Source organism: Sphaeramia orbicularis, chromosome 21 (assembly GCF_902148855.1).
Source record: "Sphaeramia orbicularis chromosome 21, fSphaOr1.1, whole genome shotgun sequence".
Classification (NCBI taxonomy): domain Eukaryota; kingdom Metazoa; phylum Chordata; class Actinopteri; order Kurtiformes; family Apogonidae; genus Sphaeramia; species Sphaeramia orbicularis.
Window position 1 is genome coordinate 16406819 of NC_043977.1, and position 22232 is coordinate 16429050.

Sequence of the window (22232 nt, forward strand, 5' to 3'; positions counted from 1 at the left end):
GAATCTCGTACTTGTCCTCACGGAACCTGGCAATGTTTGGATCAAGCGCTATAGATCCATACTAGACAGGTTAACCTTGTACGTCCACATGTGCAACCCACTGTGGGCTTTTTTTTCCTCTCCGCAGGGTGGGCATATCACAAGCATCCATCAGCCGTGCTCTCCTGCATGCATGAACATAGTCTCCACTCCTAGCATCTTAACAGGACTTTGGGTGTTTTCATACGCAGCAGACGTAGCTGCTTTAAAAACCAGAGTAGGTGTGAAAAGAAACGACAGCTGAGAGACTGTGTTTTATTTATGTATAAGGCATTTGGAGCCTATAGAGGACCTCGGAGAAATTCGACTTTTTGGTTGTTTTTTTTTGTATTTTATAATCTTTGTGCCTCCTTTCATCTGATTTGAGATCAGATTAATTTCTTTTTCTCCACTAGTGATGTTGTTAAATATGACTTTTGCAGCAGAGTCTGTGTTTTTAGAGTTTTTCCTGCTTTCTTTTCTTTCTCTCAGGGATTCATCATTGTAAGACCACAAGCATAAACACTTTTGTGACTTGAGAACACAAGCGTGAATTTGACTTAGAGTTTTCTAAGGGACCTTTCTTAAGTTGTTTTTTTTTTTTAATACCAGAATATGGGTAAATGAGGCCCAACAGTTTTTCATTGTTATCATCAACTATATGGCCTTCAGCAACCTAAAAGACAAATTGTAGGTATTGTTCATACTTTTCCCTTTTAAATACATTTTTCTGTATTTATTTATTTGAGAGCAACTTTATATGTTTGTATTTATTTTATAAATATATATAATTTTATACTTTTCATATTTCTTACTTTAATCCTTACTTTTTATATTACTATTCAAGGTTCAAGGTGACTTTATTAATACTTGCAGGTAGATTTGTTCTGCAGTCTGAAGAGGGCATCTTAAACACAAAAAAAAACATTCAAACCACAGGACACAAACAGCACAGACAAAAGACATTGCTGATCATGGTTAAAACAAACTAGAAATAAACAGATAAAAAAAACAGACTAAAATAAATAAAAGCCATCAGATATCACTAAAATATCACTAAAAATGCCAATATAAAACCTGTAAAATGCATGATAAAAACATGATATAATGAAATAAAATAATATAATACAAGGAACAAAAGATAAATAAATGATAGATAAGTTAAGACCATGTTAAAATAAGCCAACTATGCCTATGTTGCTGTAACACTAATAAAGGATTTATCTTATTGTGTCGTATCTTATCTTATCTTATCACTAACTGTATTAGTTTGCAACTGGAACCACTTTTAGATATGCTACTATTTCCACTAATACAAATTCATTCATAAATAAGAGCTAGGTAGCAACTATTATTGATGACATATATTAATTTGTGATTCATGTGATACTCAAGAGTTTAATTTAACTGTTTATAGAGCAAACATTCCCAGATATTCCATGTAGCCTCTAAAAAGTGTATGATGTAGAGACTCATCAATTTTGCAGTATTGTGAGTCCGTGGCGTACCTTGCCTCCATCAGCATTATATTCCTTCTCATTAACATCGAGCAGGCGAGCAAGTCCGAAGTCTGTGATCTTGATGTGGTTGGGAGATTTGACCAAGACATTTCGGGCTGCCAGATCCCTGTGGACCAGCCTGCGCTCCTCCAGATACATCATCCCCTGCAACACACATGAATAAAAAATAATGTATATATACAGTATTGCTTCAGGTTTTTGTTTTTAAAAAAAGCCCATATCTACAAGCATGAGTGTGCACTGAAACACAGCCACCTGCACAAACACAAACATGAAAAAACCCCAGCTCAACAGCAGCATCTGTCTTCATCATCATTGTCACTATCACTGCGAGTCCCATCAAGACAGCATTAGAATTTTTATAATTATTTGTGTCATCATCATTACCATCACATTGTTATTTTTATGGTTATATTTTCCATCAATCAACAACCAGACTGTGGAAAAAAGTCCTTTATTGCCAAATGCTTGGCGATGCAATAACAGCAGCATTCATTAGCATCAACCCAGAGGCAGGTTTTCAATTAAAAACAGGATTCACAGAAGTGAGAAATGCTAGAGTCGCTGGAATATTTTATTTAATGCATTTATTAAACAATTAAAAAGCCACCTCTGTCTATCCATATCTCTTTAATTAACAACCAGAGACAGGCGAGACAGAATATTTCCTCCTTTTACAGTGAAAAAAAGAAAAAAAAAAAGTAGATCAGAAATACAATTCGAAATGCTTCATGAGGTATTTTACACCCAGTGTCATCAGACTGCAAAATCACTCAATCAATCTCCTTAGTGAGTTATTTCTGGGTGGTAAAATGAGTATATTACCTTAACCACAAAAAGTATATTGCACTAAAACCTTAAAACCTCCAGCATATTAAAGGAGCTATATGTAAAATATCAAGACGTTACCTGAAATCATAATTGAAGTGTTTTGGGAGATAGTTCTAAAATTTTGGAAGATGAGTACATTGTAATACAGAGATATGCATGGAATTTAACCCTGTAAAGCCTGAACCATTAAATCATTGACAGAAAATTCCAGTTCTTTGAAACTGAAGCCTTTATTGATCCTTCTGAACAACCCCAAAAAGTGTTTTAAAAAATCAATTTCCATGTATGTGTTTCAATTTTGTATCATATTTGATACATCGGGTCTCAATGCTCAAATGTTATTATTTTTGAACAAACAAAAACACAAACATGTCTAACAAACTGGTAATTCCTTTTCAAAATTGGCAAAGTTCTTCCTTCCTCATTAATGTCAATCTTGTGGTGTCACTAGAAAGGCCTCTGGTGAATGAATTCCTTCTCCCTGGTGGATTATCTGTGTATTACATGTATCTAATTGTATACATCAGGTTTATCAAGGAAAAAAAAAAATCACACTGATCATGTAGAGAGCTTCAAAACTCATGTATCAAATATGATACGTTTGGCGTTATAGGGTTATTTACAACACAGGGTTGGCATGTTGTCATTAGTGTATGTGGCCACTAGAGGGAGGAGGGAGTTACTCTGCCAAATAACTCCAAGGCCAGGTTGAGGATGAGAACCATTAAGAAACAACATTCAGAGTCAAAGAAAGTGACAAAGTGATGCACAAATGAAAATGGCAGCACTGGTGTTGTTTTCAACACTGGACACAGCGTTGAATAGGGTTACAGAGGGTTTCCTCTTCACAGCTGAATGATTATTAAGTTTATTATTATCTTTGCTATGTTAGCTGTTTGTTGATCAATAATTCAATCAAAACTATGACAGTTTAGATAATTCCAAACAAATTTTTAGTGCAGCCAAACCTTAAAGAAAACGGAGGTAATTTGTGGTTTTACTGTGGCTGTTTTCTATCTGAAAATAAAGTTAAGCTAACAGAGCTATAATGTAAACTATCAGCTAGCACAGTACATTAAAATTACAAGACAGCAGTGTTATTTCGAGTTTTTGCTTGAAGGAGAAACCATGAATAACAATATAAATGTGTGTAAACAATAAGCTTCATGCTTAATTCAGTGAGTGTTACGGTCTGTGGAGACGTAGTGTTAATTTGTTGGTGTATTTGGTAGCCAGGAGTGTGTTCTGGTACACGACCAATTAATTTTTTAATATGAATAAAACATACAACCCTGTTAAACACACATAATCACACATAAAACAGTCACCCACGCATACTAAAAAAAAAAGTAGAACAAGGAGGTATTATTAATTTATATTACCAAAAAGTATATAAGGAAGTACATATTTTACAAATTAATGCTCTGTTCGTGTTGTGAAATCTCCTCAGTTGCTACAGCTTGTGATGCACAAAGTATCCACTGCTAAATGTGGATCACCACAGGAATGGAATTGAAAAGAAAGAAAGATGGGAGACGGGGGGAAAAAAAATAAAAAAGAAGAAGACGACTTTTCAAATTGAACGGGCAATAACAGAAGCCACTTTGTTTGAAGTGGTGAGAGGACACAAAAACAAGGACTTATTTGAAACCATAACAAATTGGATTTAGCGCGAATGGGCTGAAATGAAAGGAGGAGTGGATGGAGGAGGAGAGACGAGGAGGGGTTTGGATAGGTGGGGTTGAGCAGAGGCAGCCTAAGAGGTGAGATTACATCGGTAAGGCTGTAATCACACTGCCTCATTTGGCTCCCTCCCAGGAGAGAACATGTGGTATCAGCAGACACCTGCACATTTACACCCAAACACACACCCTTACACACATGAAGCTCACATGGAGACGCAAACACTTCCTCCTCTGCGCACACCACCGACACTTTGCACATGTACTGTCCTCATACATTTGCAGCGACGCAGAGGAAACAATGTTATTCATTTTGGGAATGAAACTACTCACATGTATTTCGGATTGATTTCAATAATTTCATAAACACCAAAATTGACTCATGTGAATTGAACTTTCAACATGTTTTATTTGGCCTTTCACAAATATATATATATATATATATATATATATATATATATATATATATATATATATATATATATATATATATAATCAACTTTTAGCATTATTTGCCATCATCAACTTTTTAGCATTATTTGCCAAATTTCACATTCATTGCACTAAATTTGCACACCAACCTCCAAACATATTTTTTTAAAGCACTTTTTTCCAATTATTTAGATTATTTGAAGAACATTATATATTCTAAAGCAAATAAAATAAATAATATATATGTATATTTGTCAAGTACATAATCTTAATTAATTTATATAGTTTCTATTTTACACCTCAGGCTTTTTTATTTTATTTTTTATTTATTTTTATTATTTTATGTTATTTTATTTTTTTTAACTTACCTTTGTTTCTATAAATTGAAAATGTAAAATATGTTGTGAAATGTGATTTTTTTTATCCTAGTTTGATGTATACTATTATGTATATATACTGTTCAGTTGTTCATTGTTCAATTAAAAAATAAAAATTCAAAGGGGAAAGGCAGCCATTGTTAATGTATAATGAACTCATTCCTAAATAAAATTTAAAAAAAAAAAAAAAAAAAAACTGTCCTCATACATGCTGAGATATGTCCTATGACCATGTGGATAAATGTGTCTATTGTAGGTAAATGGAAACAAGCTGAAAGAATTGAGAAAAGACCATCTATACGGTTACACCTCCTGAGTAGTGGGGGACAATTTTCTGAGGGGGAGTGTTAATGTTTAAAACTGTGCAAACACACAAAAAAAAGAACACATCTAAAATAGGAAATGCATTCTCTGTCTGCCACGTTGCTAAAAAACTTTTACACTCACTCACTTGCCTTGTTGTTAGCCATTAGCTTAGCAATAGTTAGCTTGAAGGTAACATTTTTATTATATTGTTTTTATTTGGTAGTGGTTTATTGTTCTTTTTTGTTGTTTTTAATTGTATGGATTTTTTATGTTTTTTAATCTATTCTTGTATTTTATTGTTTTATTTGGGTTTTATTTATTCTTCTGTACAGCACTGTTTTCTTTTTTGTACAGTTCTATGTCTATTAATGTATTCTGTATTTTATTCTTTTATTTTGGGTTTTAATTATTCTTCTGTACAGCACTGTTTTCTTTTTTGTACAGTTCTATGTCTATTAATGTATTCTGTATTTTATTCTTTTATTTTGGTTTTAATTATTCTTCTGTACAGCACTTTGGTCCACTGTGGTTATTTTAAAGTGCTTTACAAATAAAGTTGGATTGAACTGGATTAATGGCTTAAACAGGACAAATACTGAAACATTTAGCAACTAGCATGAATTCACTCAGAGATGGACTTATTAGCTCACTTATAATCTGCAGATAAAATACAGTTGAGACCTTTAGCTTGGTAACGATATAATTATTTTAACCACTTGAAGTTTGCAAATACCAGTAATAGAAAAAGTGCTCTATTGCTAATGTTTTAGCTGTGTTGCTAGCTGCTACATGTAGGCTAACTCACATCACTACTTAAAAATTAAACTAAATACCAAGTGCTGAGTTCATTCGTTCTCTTTCTTTCTTTCTTTCTTTCTTTCTTTCTTTCTTTCTTTCTTTCTTTCTTTCTTTCTTTCTTTCTTTCTTTCTTTCTTTCAGTAAATATGACCCCTCAAACCATGATGTATATTATCCCATAAACATCCACTGTCGACTAAAATTGTCTATTGATCTAAGATGTTTAATACCTGGTGATCCGTTAATCCTTTCAATACGTTGAAATAATTGGTGTAAAATGCAGTTTGTCATCTTTTCATGGTCATCAGATATGAGCCCTTTGGATGTTCAGAGGCTCCGTTGTGAATGTGGAAACACCGTCAAAATCTACAACACTGATTCACCAGTAAAACCCATGGAGTTGGATCAATGACAGTGGTTGGAGACGCTTATTTATATGTTCAGCTATTGATATCGTTGCTGAAAAAGTCACTTTTCATCAATTTTCTCTGTTTCTGATTCAATAGCCTTCAACTTTAATCTGAGCTTTTATGAAAATCTACATGATGAGTGAATTAAATATAGGAATATACATGATTTACACGGAGAAAACACAAAATAAATAGTGATAAATCACTTAAGAAAAGTTGAATATAGAGAAAAAAATCATTTGGGAACTACCACAAAAGTAGCACTGGGTCTTTATGGGTTATGGAGTCCTGCATTTTGTCCTATTCCTTGACCTGATCACACATTAATGACCCGTTGTAGCCTCACTCATGGGAGCAGATTAAAAACATAATAAATAAATAAAATTAGTTAGACTGAAACAATCATTCATTCATTCATTTTCTGGACCTCACTAGGGTCACAGGGGTCGCTGGAGCCTATCCCACCTACTTATGGGCGAAGGTGGGGCACACCCAAGACATTTCACCAGTTCATTGCAGGGCTGAATTATGACTGAAGACTGAAACAATCCATGAATAATTGCTTAATAGTAGGTTACTCATCCACAGCAAAATGCCAGTACATGCATGTTTTCCATTTCCCTCTTCATCAATTGCTTGTCTCTAGTGTTTTGTCCATCTCTTGTATACCTTCCCCCGCTCACCACAATATTTAATAATGTATGTCTAGAATTAAAAGGGAACAGATAAAGATTTCAGGTATTCCCTGCTGGCCACTGTCTACAGCTCACATATAATCAAGTCTATTTGTGTGCGTATGACTTGGAATATACACTGCCAGGTTTCTGACAGATTCTTATTTGTACATAAATCGCGCCTGGTAATCTCCTCAATTTTCGAGACAATTAAGCAGTGCATAGTGAATGGATGGCTTGGCAACCCGTGAATTTTAATTTGCCAGCACAATGAGATTTAGAGGGGGAGGTGATGGAAGTATGCAGAGTGGGAAGTGGCTGCAGACGTGCGTGAGGAACAAACTTTTTTTTTTCTTTTTCTACGCGCTTGCACTCATTTACTGCCCTCCCATGTGGACAAGATGAGAACAGCTCCCTGCCAAAGGCTTGTAATTGCAGCAGACCTGGATGCGACAGCCAACGGGGGAATGCCACTTGTGGAGGCTGTATTTCAGGTAAGCCTGTGACAGCACAAAATCCACGGGCTTCAGACTGACTCAGTTATGATCACACCTCCAGATGAGACCTGCTATTCCACTCGTGTGATGTGTATGGCCTAAAAAACATATATATATTATACAGAATGTCAAGGAAAACATCTCAGAGCTATGGGTGCGAAATGTCACTAAGAGCCGACTGTAAATCTACCTACTTCTGTGTTTCGGATGCTTGTACAGACCAAAGTTTCCACGATTTTTTTTTTTTTTTTTAGAGTTTTTCTTCAGTCACAGGTTACATCTATGCAACATGCCTTTGTATATAAAAAGATATCAATTCAGTAACCTCGTTGACAGCAATATATAAAAGCAAAACAAAACGTCAAAAAAGAACAAAACACTGCAAAAATCTAAATCTTACCAAGTGTATTTTTCTCATTTCCAGTCAAAATATCTCATCACACTTAAAATGAGACATAATCACCTAAAGAGTAACTTTTCAGTGAGATATAAGAACTTATTTTTAGACAAGAAACCTTGAAAATCTTATTTCAAGAAATCTTACCAAGATAATTTTCACTCGTTCCATCATCAGATTTTTTTGCTTAATTCAAGACTTTTTGCTTAATTCAATATTTTTTTGCTTAATTTTAGATTTTTTTTTTTCTTAATTCAAGCAAAAAAAAAAAAAACAATCTGCCAATGGATCAAGTGAAAATGATCTTTTTAATTAATTCAAAGAACATGGGATGGAGGAGTTGGGGATTTCCATTTAAGTAATATCAAACATCACCATTTGTATTTTTTTGTTTTACCTTAACCCATAAAGACCCAGTGCTACTTTTGTGGTACTTCCCAAATGATTTTTTTCTCCATATTTAACATTTTCTAAGTGATTTAACACTGTTTATTATAAAATATTTCTCCACATTTTGCATTTGTCCTGTGAAAATTAGGTATTTTCCAATATTTTAAGTACTGATCATGTAGATGTTCATAAAAGCACAGATTAAAGTTGATGGTTGTTGTATCAAAAAGAGAGAAAACTGAAGAAAAAGGGACTTTTTCAGTAAAATATAATGTAAACTAGAAGCACTCGGAGAGCGCAGACCTCCGCCAAGGCTGATCAGTGCCCCCCCCCCCCCCCCGTGGGCCCCCCCACCCCCGATCACCACCAAAATGTAATCATTTCTTCCTTATCCCACTTCCAACAAACCCTGCAAATTTCACCCAAATCTGTCCATAACTTTTTGAGTTATGTTGCACATTAACGATCAGTGCCCCCCCCCATGGGCCCCCCCACCCCCGATCACCACCAAAATGTAATCATTTCTTCCTTATCCCATTTCCAACAAACCCTGAAAATTTCATCCAAATCTGTCCATAACTTTTTGAGTTATGTTCCACACTAACGGACAGACAAACAAACAAACAAACAAACCCTGGCAAAAACATAACCTCCTTGGCGGAGGTAAAAATAATGTAAATCAACAATCTTATCAGGAGAGTTGAACAAACTATACAGAGTTTAACTAGAATTTCCCTAACATTAACCCATAAAGACCCAGTGCTACTTTAGTGGCAGTTCCCAAATGATTTTAACTCTATTTTTTAACTTTTCTTAATTTATTTAAGACCATTTATTATAATACTATGCTCAGAATTTTGCATTCTTAAGTGAAAATCAAGCATTTTCCTATATTTAACTTGCAGATCATGATTGATGTCCATAAATGCTCAAATTAAAGTTGAATGTTATTATATCAAAAACAGAGCAAATGGAGGAAAAAAATAACTTTTTCAGTAAAATATATCATTAACTGAACATAATCCAACTGTCTCCATCCACTGTCATTGATCCAACTCCATGGGTTTTGCTGGTGAATCAATGTTGTAAAAGATGATGGTGTTTCAACGGTAACTTCAGAGCCTCTTAATGTCCAGATGGGTCATATCTGATGACCATAAAAAGATGGCAAACTGTATTTTACAGTAATTATTTACATGTATTGATAGGATTAGTGGATCAACAGGTATTCAACATTTTAGATCAGCAGATGATTTTGGTCAGTGATGGATGTTTGGGTCTTTATGGGTTAAATTCCAATCAAATCCCCACAATCCCATCTTTGGTGTCCATTAATGAGAACGATCCTTCGAAACTTGCTGTATATTTGATTATGTGTAAAATATGATTAGGCTTATTCTCCAATGGGAACAAAATTCTCATTTATAGAGAAAGAAGAAAGGACGGTGAACAGGGTATCAGGAGAGCTTCAGGTCTGAACATGTTTAACTGCACCCCCCCCTCCCAAGTCAAGAGAATTACTGCTCTCCCAGAAAATATTCTGACCTCCTGCCATGGTTATTTATGCTTATTTCACAGAGTCAAGCGAACAAAACCCGAGTAGACGGAATTGTCCTCAGATGTGTTTTGTGAAGACAGATTTGGCGGCGAGTGGCAAAGGGCTGCAGGATTAAATCAATAGGAGGAGAGAGAGGGGAGGTGGCGCCCATTCTTCACCGCCTGGCACTTCACGCTGTTGTTTATTCTGGCAACACACACACACACACACACACATATATATAGAAAAAGCTGCCAACACACCCAGACAACATACACACACATACACCCTCTCACACCGAAATCTATAATCAAGTGATTCATCCTGATGCAATGTTATTCATGAGAAGACACTTCTAATGTGACTGAACATCCTACAGAGGCTCAATAAACCTCTTGTGTATTCAGTCCATTTGCAGAGTGTGTGTGTGTGTGTGTGTGTGTGTGTGTGCGTGTGTGTGTGCGTGTGTGTGTGTATGTTTGTGTGTCAGCTGAGACGCCTCGTGCGCTGGGAGGAGTGTGACATCTCTCATTGTGGATGTCTGCACAGGAGGAATGTAATCTTTGGGGTCTTTGAATGTTAACATTACCAGCAGGTATCACACAAAACAACATTTATTACTGTTTATTTATTATCAAACAGCTTCCAAACTAGTGTTGTTTCGTTTCTTTATGTCTAAACGAATCCTACTAAAGATGCACATTATTTCGGAGGTTGTGATCAGATGTAGAGAGTAGCTTAGATGTCATTAGGGTTTGTAAAGGATCAAAGTTTTGCTTGTTTGTTCTTAACTAATGTAAGAGCATAGGGTGGTATTGTATAAAAATAATGTAAATGAGCAATCTTATCAAGAGAGTTGAACAAACTATACAGAGTTTAACTAGAATTTCTCTAACATTAACCCATAAAGACCCAGTGCTACTTGAGTGGCAGTTCCTAAATGATTTATACTCTATTTTTTTAAAAACTTTTCTTCATTTATTTAACACCATTTATTATAATACTATGCTCAGAATTTTGCATTCTTAAGTGAAAATCAAGTATTTTCCTATATTTAATTTGCACATCATGATTGATGTCCATAAAAGCTCAAAATAAAGTTGAATGTTATCAAATCAAAAACAGAATAAATGGAGGAAAAAGTGACTTTTTCAGTAAAATATATCATTAACTGAACGCAAAAACTAGTGTCTCCATCCACTGTCACTGATCCAACTCCATGGTTTTTACTGATGAAAAAATTATTGTAGATGATGACAGTGTTTAGGGATGCACTGATACCACTTTTTTGTAGACCGAGTACAAGTATAAATACTTACATTTGAGTACTTGCTGATACCGAGTACCGATATGAGTCCTTAATAATACCATTACAGGTCTTAGTTCCTTTTGAAAATGTGCTTTATTATCATTATCATCAGTCTGACTGGAACAAAGTGCTGCTACTGATGTTTAATGCGTTAGTATGAGCATTTCTCAATCAATCCACCAGGGGGCACCGCTCTTAATTAACCACACTGGACAAATACCATGAAGAAAAGTAACGTTTTTTGAGAAGAAGAAAGTCAGTAATAACTAGAAAAGCACTTGGAGAGCGCAGACCTCCGCAAAGGCAGATCATACTGCCGTAAATGGTATCGCTGCAGTTGTATCGGAGTACTTTTACGAGTACAAGTACAAGTGCACACGCTGAGTATCGGACCCAATACCCGATACTGGTATCGGTGCATCCCTATCCAAAATCTGATTTTACCCAAATTGGGATTCTGAAATCAGGTCACAATTTTTTTATTTTTTTTTTTATGACTTGTATTTTTTATTTACTTTTTCCAAACATATCACATCATCACACATCAAATACTAACATTAGAGCATTGGTAAATTACCCACCTTCTGTAACCAGAAGGGGTCTTCATATTGATATAATGGCTTTTTATTCTGCACACATCAACTTTGAATATCCATGTACATAATATATACATACACCGTGAATATCTACACAGAGGTGTCTAATCATAATATACACATATACAAACATAAAGTATGTGATCATTGTCTTTTCAGTGTGAATCCTCTTAGCCTTTCGTCTTTGCGATCTAAAGATTCCAGGTATTTGTTCCATTTCAAAAGATATTTTTCTGTCTTTTCCTGCATCCTATATGACACTCTTTCATATGCCACTACTTTTCCAACGTCCGTCATCCACTCCTGGAACGGAGGTTCTCCATAATTCCTCCAGTTCCTCATTATAATTTGTCGTCTAGTCATTAGAACAGTCTATATCCAGTCTTTAGTAGTTTGGGAAATGCAGACAACACTTGAAGATTACCTAATATAAATAACTTGAGACATAACATAAATTGTCGTTGTATAACATTAATAACATACCTGTGAATCTTCAACCAAAACTCATTAATTTTAGGGCATATCCACAACACATGCATCTATGTACCTTCATCTACACCACACTTCCAACAGGTATCGGATTCAGGTCACAACTTCTAATCATAAAGTCAATATATGGCAGAGAGCAGTATGTCAAGCCAACATTTCAGTTCTATAAATTGTAAGTGATTAAAATGCATATGCTTCCAATACTTGAAAGAAAAATTTGTTGCAGTTCAAAGTGATGCAATACTGAAAGCTGGGATTTTCATTGGACCCCAGAATGGAGAACTAATTGGTGATCCAGTATTCTCCTTAAAGCTCAGATCTCTAGAATTAACTGATGAGGTTCATTTATTAAATGGTGCAACATTTTCTGGTCAACTGTAGAATCCCAGATTATGATCAATTAGTTGAGGACATGAAAAAGTATATGAACGATCTGCCTCTATATCAGACAGGCCTCCTCTGTCTGTTTTTTTTATATATATATATATAGTTTATTTTGAATATGCAACAAAACAAAGTAATCTTACTTACTCCTTAGGAATAAAACAGAGTAAGAAATCATGGGGAAAAAAAACTAAAAATTTTAAAATCCCTTCTTAAAACCCATCTTTTCTCCTTGGCTTTTGACACCATGTGAGATGTTTGACTATTATTTTTTCATTCTATTGTTTTATTGTTCTTATTTTTATTGCTTTTGATTGTACGTCTTTTATGTTTTTTTTTTTATCTATTCTTGTATTTTATTATTGTATTTTGGTTTTATTTATTCTTCTATAGAGCACTTTGGTCTACTGTGGTTGTTTTAAAGTGCTTTACAAATAAAGCTGGATTGGATTAGATAAATGTATATGAATGAATGGGTTTCAGAATGTCCTCAACTTTGATATTTCCTTCAGTTTTGTTGATATGAGTGCTGAGCATGGTAAAGGTCCTCATATTTCACAATGTCAATCGAACACAAAGGGGCGTCAACCAAATCAGTTGTGATTACTGTTGGGTCCACAGTATGAAACTGAAACAACCTATAAAAACAAGACACAGTGTCTGAAACATTTTGAAATAGCTGAAGGGCTCTGTCATTAATTTAGCACCAATTTAACGCAGTGCTTTTCAACCTTGGGGTCGGGACCCCACATGGGGTCACCTGGAACTCAAATGGGATCACCTGAAATTTCTAGTAATTGGTATAAAAAAACATATATGTTAATAAAAACTATATGGTGAGTTGACAGAGACAGTTCCAATATATAAAAGGCATGACAAACTCTGAAGCTGAAACTGCAGCACTGTGGTACTGTTTATCTTTCAAATGTTCTTTGTGGTCGGTTTCAGATGCTGCAGCTCTTTCATAATTCAAAGTTTGAGTTATCGTTTGTTCAGTATTAATTGTCAGCCCTGTAAATCCAAGCTGGACTGACTGTACATATCCTGACCAAGGAAAATAAAATTCTCACTTTGTGCAGTAATCTACACCTGGCTTTTCTGCCTCTGTCAATAATAATATACATTATATGGACTAAATGTCGTCTAACATTAACGTTTATTTGCAACATAATATAGCAAACAATTACATGATCAAAAACAAATTGATTTTAGCCCCCAAAAAAAGTCTCCATTTTGAATGTCTGGAGTCACCAGAAATTTGTGATGTTAAAATGGGGTCACGAGCCAAAAAAGGTTGGGAACCTCTGATTTAACACATCTTCAGATAATAAAAGATACATACACAATAAAACTCATCAGAACAAAATTGGACAATGTGTGTTTTTTCATATGTTCACGAGTCAAAAACCTAATGTGGACTGATTTGGAATCAGCATGATTGTGAAGATCGAATGTTTTTCCTCCAGTAACAGGATGATTCATTCATTATTTATTTATTTATTTTTAACCCAAAGTATTTGCTTATCCTAATTATTTTAATTATTGTTGCAGGTCTAGATTTCAGACATATTAGGTTAGAGCACAAATGATTTCAATATCTGGAACATACGGTGGGTGAAATTATTACACTGCTAATTCCATTCAGTGCTAAACTTTATAGTTAGTAAATGGAATAATAATTTTGCAGCTTATTTTCCACTTAAAAAGCATTATAAATAATGACATATTTCAGTGTATATGGGTGGAACATGGTATAAGTAAGGTTATAAAATTATAAAGGCTATAATAATGTACTACAAGGCTAAAATTACAGGTATATAACCAAAAGCTATACCAAATTACACAAAATTTACTTTAAATAGCTTTTTCTTCATAGAAGTCAGTTGTTGTAAGGTATGGTGCCAAATGCAGAATACCAGACCCTGCAAAAAACTGTAATTACTGTCAACGAGAGTAATTTTGTTCAGAACACTGAATACTCAGCAGCAAGAGGAGAGCATGACTCATCTGGGCTGTTTTTCTCTTTTATTTTACAGCCTCTCTGGTTCATTTTAACAGGGATGCCAGTATTTCTGGAGGGCACAGGATGTTTGGTGACTATCTATTTTGTGTTATCATATGGTGAATAATGGTGCAGTTTTATTGGGGGTTTGTGACACCGGTGCGGCATCTGCTTGACATAGTACATGTTTAATGTATAGTTTGGATATAAAAAGATCCCAGTGGGCATGGGGAGGTGAATCACTGTTTAAGGAATGAGGTGAAACAAATCAGAGCAATGTGGAGGAGAAACGGAGAGAAAGGGGGGGAACGATAACACAATAATGATGAAAGCGGTAGGCATTCATTTCATTTTGAGCTCCCATGTCAGAATGAATTTAGAAAATGACATTAGGGGGCAGCTTGAATACGAACAATTCTTCTGAGCTGAGACTGGGTTAGCATTGAGTGTGAGGGGAAACCTTGTCCGTATACATTTATTCTCTCTGATGAATGCCTGATGCCATATCTACAGCACTAAGGGGGGTTAGTCCTTCCTACATGTATATCCTCATATACAAATACTCTCGTGGGTGTAACTGACACCTTATGTGATCATGACTTTTAATTAAGAATTAAATGACAGGCTGATATCTGCAATAGTGTATTAACACCAGATATGCACTGAATACAGATGTTGCTGTAAGTACACCCATGTTGAAGCTCAAGTTCATAATACAGGGTGACACAAAAAAACGGGAACTTTTTAACAATCCGATAAAACCAAGAGTGATGGAAGAAAAATATTTTATTCATAGTAACTGAAACCTTAAAACATGCCATTTAAGAAACAATGATGGAATTTTCATTTTTTTAAAATTACAGGGTGACCCAAAAAAACGGGAATTTTTGAAGTGCGTATTGGCAGACATGAGCAAGTGGCAGCACTGCGAGACAGTGACCTTGAGCAAGTAAACACACCCCCATTTTAGTAACCATTGGCGGCTGTGCGAGAATTGTTCGGTAACCGTGTGATCTCAAGATTCGGTAACGTTCCCTGGCCCCCTAGATTGCCAGATTTGTCCGTTTGTGATTTTTTCTTGTGCGGCTATCTCAAGAGTAAAGCGTACATGACTCGACCAAGAACTCTGGATGAGTTAAAACAGAGAATTCAGGATGAAATTCACAGTATCCCAGCTGAGATGTTGCAGCGGTCAATGAGGAATCTCAACAGCAGATTTCAAGAATGCATTCGTACAGGAGGACGCCATCTACAGAAGTAATTTTTAAAAAATGAAAATTCCATCATTGTTTCTTAAATGGCATGTTTTAAGGTTTCAATTGCTATGAATAAAATATTTTTCTTCCATCACTCTTGGTTTTACTGGATTGTTAAAAAGTTCCCATTTTTTTGTGTCACCCTGTAGTAAGACCATTTTTTTTATTAGATTGTGTGTTTGTAATGATGACCCTATATGCCGCTAAGATGTTTTTACACTCACATTGAATACTGTATAACTTCCTGGTCACTTGCTGCTGGCACAACACTCAAACCCATAGTATCACTTTTTTAAAAAAAGACATAAAAATGTTTTACAAAAAATCCCCAAAACATTTAACCCTATAACACCAAACGTATCATATTTGATACTTGAGTTTTGAAGCCCTCTACATGATCAGTGTGATATTTTTTGTCATGAAAATCCTGATGTATACAATTAGATACAAGCAATACACAGACAGTCCGCCAGGGGGGAGGAATTCATTCACCAGAGGCCTTTCCAGTGACACTACAAGATTGTCATTAATGAGGAAGGAGGCAGAACTTTGCCAATTTTGAAAAGGAATTACCAATTTGTTACCTCCGCCAAGGAGGTTATGTTTATGTCGGCGTTGGTATGTTTGTCTGTTTGTGTGCAGGATAACTCAAAAGTTATGGACGGATTTGGATAAAAATTTCAGGAAATGTTGATACTGGCACAAGAAACAAATGATTAAATTTTGGTGGTGATCGGGGGTGTGGGGGGGCCACGGGGGCCCACTGATCGTCCTTGGCGGAGGTCTGTGCTGTCCTTTCTGGAAAAGCACTTATAGAGCGCAGACCTCCGCCAAGGCCAATCAGTGGGCCCCCGTGGCCCCCCCACACCCCCGATCACCACCAAAATTTAATAATTTGTTCCTTGTGCCAGTATCAACATTTCCTGAAATTTTCATCCAAATCCGGGGCACTGATCTGCCTTGGCGGAGGTCTGTGCTCCCCGAGTGCTTCTAGTTAGACATGATTTTGTTATATTAAGTTTTTGATTGTTCAAAAATAATAATATTTGAGCACTGAGACCTAATGTATCCAACATGATAAAAAATTTAAACTCATACATGGAAATTGATATTTGAAAAAAAAAAAAAAGATCTGGAGGTTGTTCAGAAGGATCAATAAAGGCTCCAGTTTCAAAGAACTGAAGTTTTCTGTCAATGATTTAATGGTTCAGGCTTTAGAGGGCTAATTTCCACCACTGCATTGTATTAGATACATTTCTTAATTTTAATAATTTTGTGAATTTTAAAAATGCGTGCCTGATATATAAAATCTTGCATGTACTAGCCCCTCCTCCTTTGACAGACTGTATCAAATCCCAGTCTGTCAGTGGGAGGGGCCACAGCTCCAGGAGACAGTGATGTGCCATGCAGGCGCACTACTGTTGGATAAACGACACTTTCAGTCACTGGAACTGAATATTGGAACAGTTTACCACTCAACATAAGAGACTCACAGTCACATGCCTCCTTCAAATCACAACTTAAACACTGGATGAAGGAAAACCAAGCCTGTGACCATCAGTAGATTGTCCTCATTGTGTTGTTCTGTGTGTTCTTAGGATGTTTTGCCTTTTTGTCAGTTGTCTTTCTTGTCCCCTGCCTAGAGAGTACAGATGGAATTAGCACTGTTGCCACAATCTGGCATATTTACAGCTGCAATTGTTGGATATGTTCATTGATATGCACTGTCCCTAATAAATAATTGTTGCCAATTTATTTCACTACATCATTACCCATATGGTCAAAAGATTTGCGACGATTAACACAAAAACGCACAAAGATCTCCACAAATATTGGAACAGAAGTGTTTTTCTTCATGCTCTGAGTAGATCAGGCAGTAATGCATTCTGAGGTCTTTGCATACTTTTATGGAAAAATCGGTATTCAAACATAACAGAGAACGGAAAAATTTGGCCCCACTACCGGAAAGTGTTGTATGCAGAGTTAACACACACACATACTTTAGTGCGCAGACAATCCTCAATTGTGCGTTAAGCATTCATGGATGCCTTGGAGCCAGCAAGCTGGTCTGACTGTTCTTGTAATATTAAGTCTCTCCTCTTTCACCAACGGTACTATTTCTGGTACAGCATTAATAAAAGAAGTTAGAGACACATTTTTGGTGCCAGCTGAAATCAAGTCAAGGTTTATTCACCAAGTGATTTAATATATCAGAGTTTTGACCTGTGCACTAATAGTGGATTTGGAGGGCCATGATTAACCACTCATAGGCTATGTTCAGACTGCAGGCAAATGTGGCCCAAATCCGTTTTTTTACCCATATGTGACCTGTATCCGATCTGTTAAAAACAGTTTGAACAGCACAAATCTGATTTTTTCTAATCCGACCCAGGACACTTTGATATATGGATCCGATATTTTCCAATGTGACTTCAGTCTGACTGGCTAATTGCATTTATTTGACCTTTACGTCATTGAAATGCAACAAATGTCACAATTCTGCATCCCGGGAGGAGAAGCAATGAAAAAACATATTTACTTCCTTAAACAGTGCGTGCCTGCGTGGTAATGTATTACGTCAGGATTTCTTTTGCGCATGCGGGTCACTTCAGGGTCGCATTCAGTTCATACTCAAAACTGTATAGAAGTCGTATTTAATGTGTAATATGAACAAGCACACAAAAAAATGGGATTTGACCAAAAAGTCCGAATTGTACATTAAGACCTGCTGAACGTAGCCTTAGTGGTTATTCATCAATGACTAGGGCTGTCGCAGTGAGTAACCATGACAACTGCTATGTTCTCAGTGGGGTTTTTTTCATAAGGCAACACAACCAGCATTATTTCACACAGAATCATCTCGATTCATTACATGAGCTGCCTTATATAATTACTGGACTAATCAAATCACTACATAAATAAATAAAACTCCTTTCCACACTTTTTCAAATAATATTTACCAGCCTAAATAGAGAAAGTGTGGCATTAACGTTCCTAGACTAGTGGGTGTATTTATGTCTGTGTATACTGACATTTTAATGTCTGTCCAAACTAAAATGCTCATTTAGTCAGCAGCAGAACCTGTAGAGTTTCTATAATGATTTGTTTTGCTGTTGCTAACGAAATAATGACTTAAGAAATGACTTCTTCAAATAGTGACAAATTACCATAACTCGGTGAGCTGCAGAAATGTTTGAAAGAATTTTAAAATCACAATGATGATGTGGAGAAAAAAAATCAAGCAATGCACAAGCAAGTTTGTGATATTTCTAGTTTTGGCCTTGACTGGTCTTGGAACAAAACTCCAAACGAGGCAAAGATGAGGTCAAGACCTTAAATAAGACAGTGACCAAACTTGGGTTTTACAACATTAACCCATAAAGACCCAAACATCCACTGGAGACCAAAATCATTTACTGATCTAACCTGTTTAATATGGGTGTTAGAAAATATCGGTTCTGCAATATATCGTGATATTTAATTTCACAATACTGTATCGACATTTTTAGGTATTTATTCAAATGCATATATGGTGGAGGTTCATTTTTGTTTTTTCTTTATTGTTTATATCTTATTTATAATTATTTAACATTCATTTATTAAATAATTGTCATTTCAGTCATCCTAAAAGCACTTTTTAGTGTCTGAGAAGCAGATGGTAGTTCCTTTGTTGGGATTGTACAAAAATAATGTTCTTATGTTAGTTCTGAACTAATAGATTATGAACATATGAACAGGATCTTAAACTGTAATGTCTGTAAAACAGAATTTAAGTTTTAACACAGGAACATTTTGTGATATAGCATTCGATCCTGTTGGGATCTAATAAAAATGTGTTTAGTATTTGAGCATATTTCTGGTGTAATTCAATTCTTCCAGGAAATAATCATTAAAAAAAAGAAACAAACAAAAGATTGCCTTTTTAACAGTATCACAATATTTTGTGATATATCGTATCGTGATCCTAGTATTGGGATTTGTATCGTATCGCCAGATTCTTGCCAAGACACACCCCTACTGTTTAATACCTGTTAATCCACTAATATTATCTATCCATGTAAATAATTGGTGCAAAATACAGTTTGTCATCGTTTCATGGTCATCAGATATGACACATTTGGATGTTCAGAGGCTCCGTAGTTACCATGGAAACACCATCATCTTCTACAACACTGATTCACCAGTAAAACCCATGGAGTTGGATCAATGACAGAGGATGGTCACACTTGTTTTTGTGTCCAGTTAATGATATATTTTACTGAAAAAGTTACTTTTTCCTCCATTTACTCTGTTTGTCATACAATAACATTAAACTGTAATTTGAGCTTTTATGGACATTAATCATAATCTGCAAATTAAATACAGGAAAATGCTTGATTTTCACTTAAGACTGCTAAATTCTGAGCATAGCATTATAATAAATGGTCTTAGATAAATTAAGAAAAGTTAAAAATAGAGTTAAAATCATTTGGGAACTACCACAAAAGTAGCACTGGGTCTTTATGGGTTAATGTTGGGGAAATTCTAGTTAAACAATCTGGACTTGTCAGATCACATGACCTTTTTCCATTGAGACACAGTCCAATCTTTATGCTCTCTAGCAAACTGGGATTCGATATTTGTTGTTAAATACAGTTGTGGAAAAAATTACAAGACCACCCTTGTTTTCTTCAATTTCTTGTTCATTTTAATGCCTGGTACAACTAAAGGCACGTTTGTTTGGACAAATATAATGATCACAAAAATAGCTCATAAGAGTTTAATTTCAGAGCTGATATCTATCCATTTTCCATGGTTTTCTTGATAATAACCAAAATCACTTCAGTTCTTACATCAATATCTATGGCATTGTACTGACAAAAACAGTGCTGTTATTCATTCCATGTTTTCTTTTCTGTCTGTTTTAGTCACATAATGCACACAGGAGTTAGTACTTGATTGCATAACCATTGTTTTTGATGACTTTTTTGGTCTAATAATTTTTTCCTCGACTGTATTTGTATTAGTGGGATGTTTTTCCCTCCAGATGCTGTGGAGAGGATGACATTATGAGTATAACTTTAAACTAGTGTATCAGTACTGATGTTTATTTCTCCATTGCAGTCCTCTGTTTATGAATTATTCTATTTTTCTCTCTTGCTGTTTAACTTTTAGTCTGAAATGTAATAAAGTGTGTGTGGAAATGTACTTTTTATTTTGGGCCTTTCTACATTCAGGTCAGGGCTTCACATTCATCAACGGTTTCTGTTCAAGGACGCTTCAGTTATGTTGAAGTTTTAAAACAAGATGCTCTGGTTCAAGCCCAAAATTTGCTTCTATGCTTACCATTTCATGTCAGTGAATTCTGGTAAAAAAAAAATCCAACTACTCTTGCTCTTCGCAACATCACACAGGACACGGTGCAGGGCTCACAGGAGACAGACAGCGTTAAAACTGCAACAAGCACGGATGGGTTTCTATATCGGAGGATTTAACAGAAAAATCCACTGCTTTGATATAAACACTATTTCCTTAATGACCGGAGAAGCTGTTTTGTTGCTGCGGCGCTGTCTGTCAGCCGTCACTCCAAATTGGCTTCCAGGATCTGTCACTTTGGCACCTTGGCGGGTAACACCATCATGACGGTTGATGTTTTAATCTAAAAACAATCCCGCTCTCAGAGGGTTTTCTAATCCGTCAGTTCCAGTTTGATAATCAAATCAGAACTAAATCGAAGTTAAAACAAATTACAGCATCTCTCTTTTAAAATGAAATGCCGTAACTTTCTTTATTTGCTAAGAAAAGGGAAAAAATAAGTAAAAACAAACATAAAAAAAAGAAGAGTCTTTTGTCACAGCGAATTATATTATTGGTGTACGGAAATTGGATCGGCAGTAAAAAACGGAGAGATTGTAGGGTCTGTGTGGGTTCAAAGAAAAGGATGCAACAAATCTCATCAGCAATTCACTCAGACTCTCCTTTTTGGCTTTAATACGAACTCCAACAATTACTCCAGAAGAAAAATATTTACTTTAGTTTAATCTGCATAAACTGACTAATCCATTCCAGCTATGAAGGCAAAATTTCCTCTCACTGAACAATATAATAATTTTGTTTTGTCAGAGTACAATTACTGTTCACATAAACAGTAGTTTTAATGGGGTACGATGAAAAAAAAAAAAAAAAAAATCTGTGACAATAAATGTGAGAACTGTGAGAACATCCGCAGCTCTGTGGAAAAAGCTGTGAGTTAAGTTAATATTTTTTGAAGCCCTTCTTTCAGCGCTCTCTTATGAATTAATGTATGAAGTGTATCGTTTGACCTCACCACCTACAGAAGGAGGAACT

General features: G+C 35.4%; 1 protein-coding gene across 1 annotated transcript in view; it reads right to left on the reverse strand.

Annotated features, from left to right (window-relative positions):
• Positions 1-22232, reverse strand: part of erbb4b (erb-b2 receptor tyrosine kinase 4b) — an 885828-nt gene that overhangs the window by 32440 nt on the left and 831156 nt on the right. The window contains exon 21 of the mRNA XM_030124408.1: positions 1527-1682. Coding sequence (XP_029980268.1) covers positions 1527-1682 — 156 coding nt within the window. The remainder of the gene's footprint in view (positions 1-1526; positions 1683-22232) is intronic.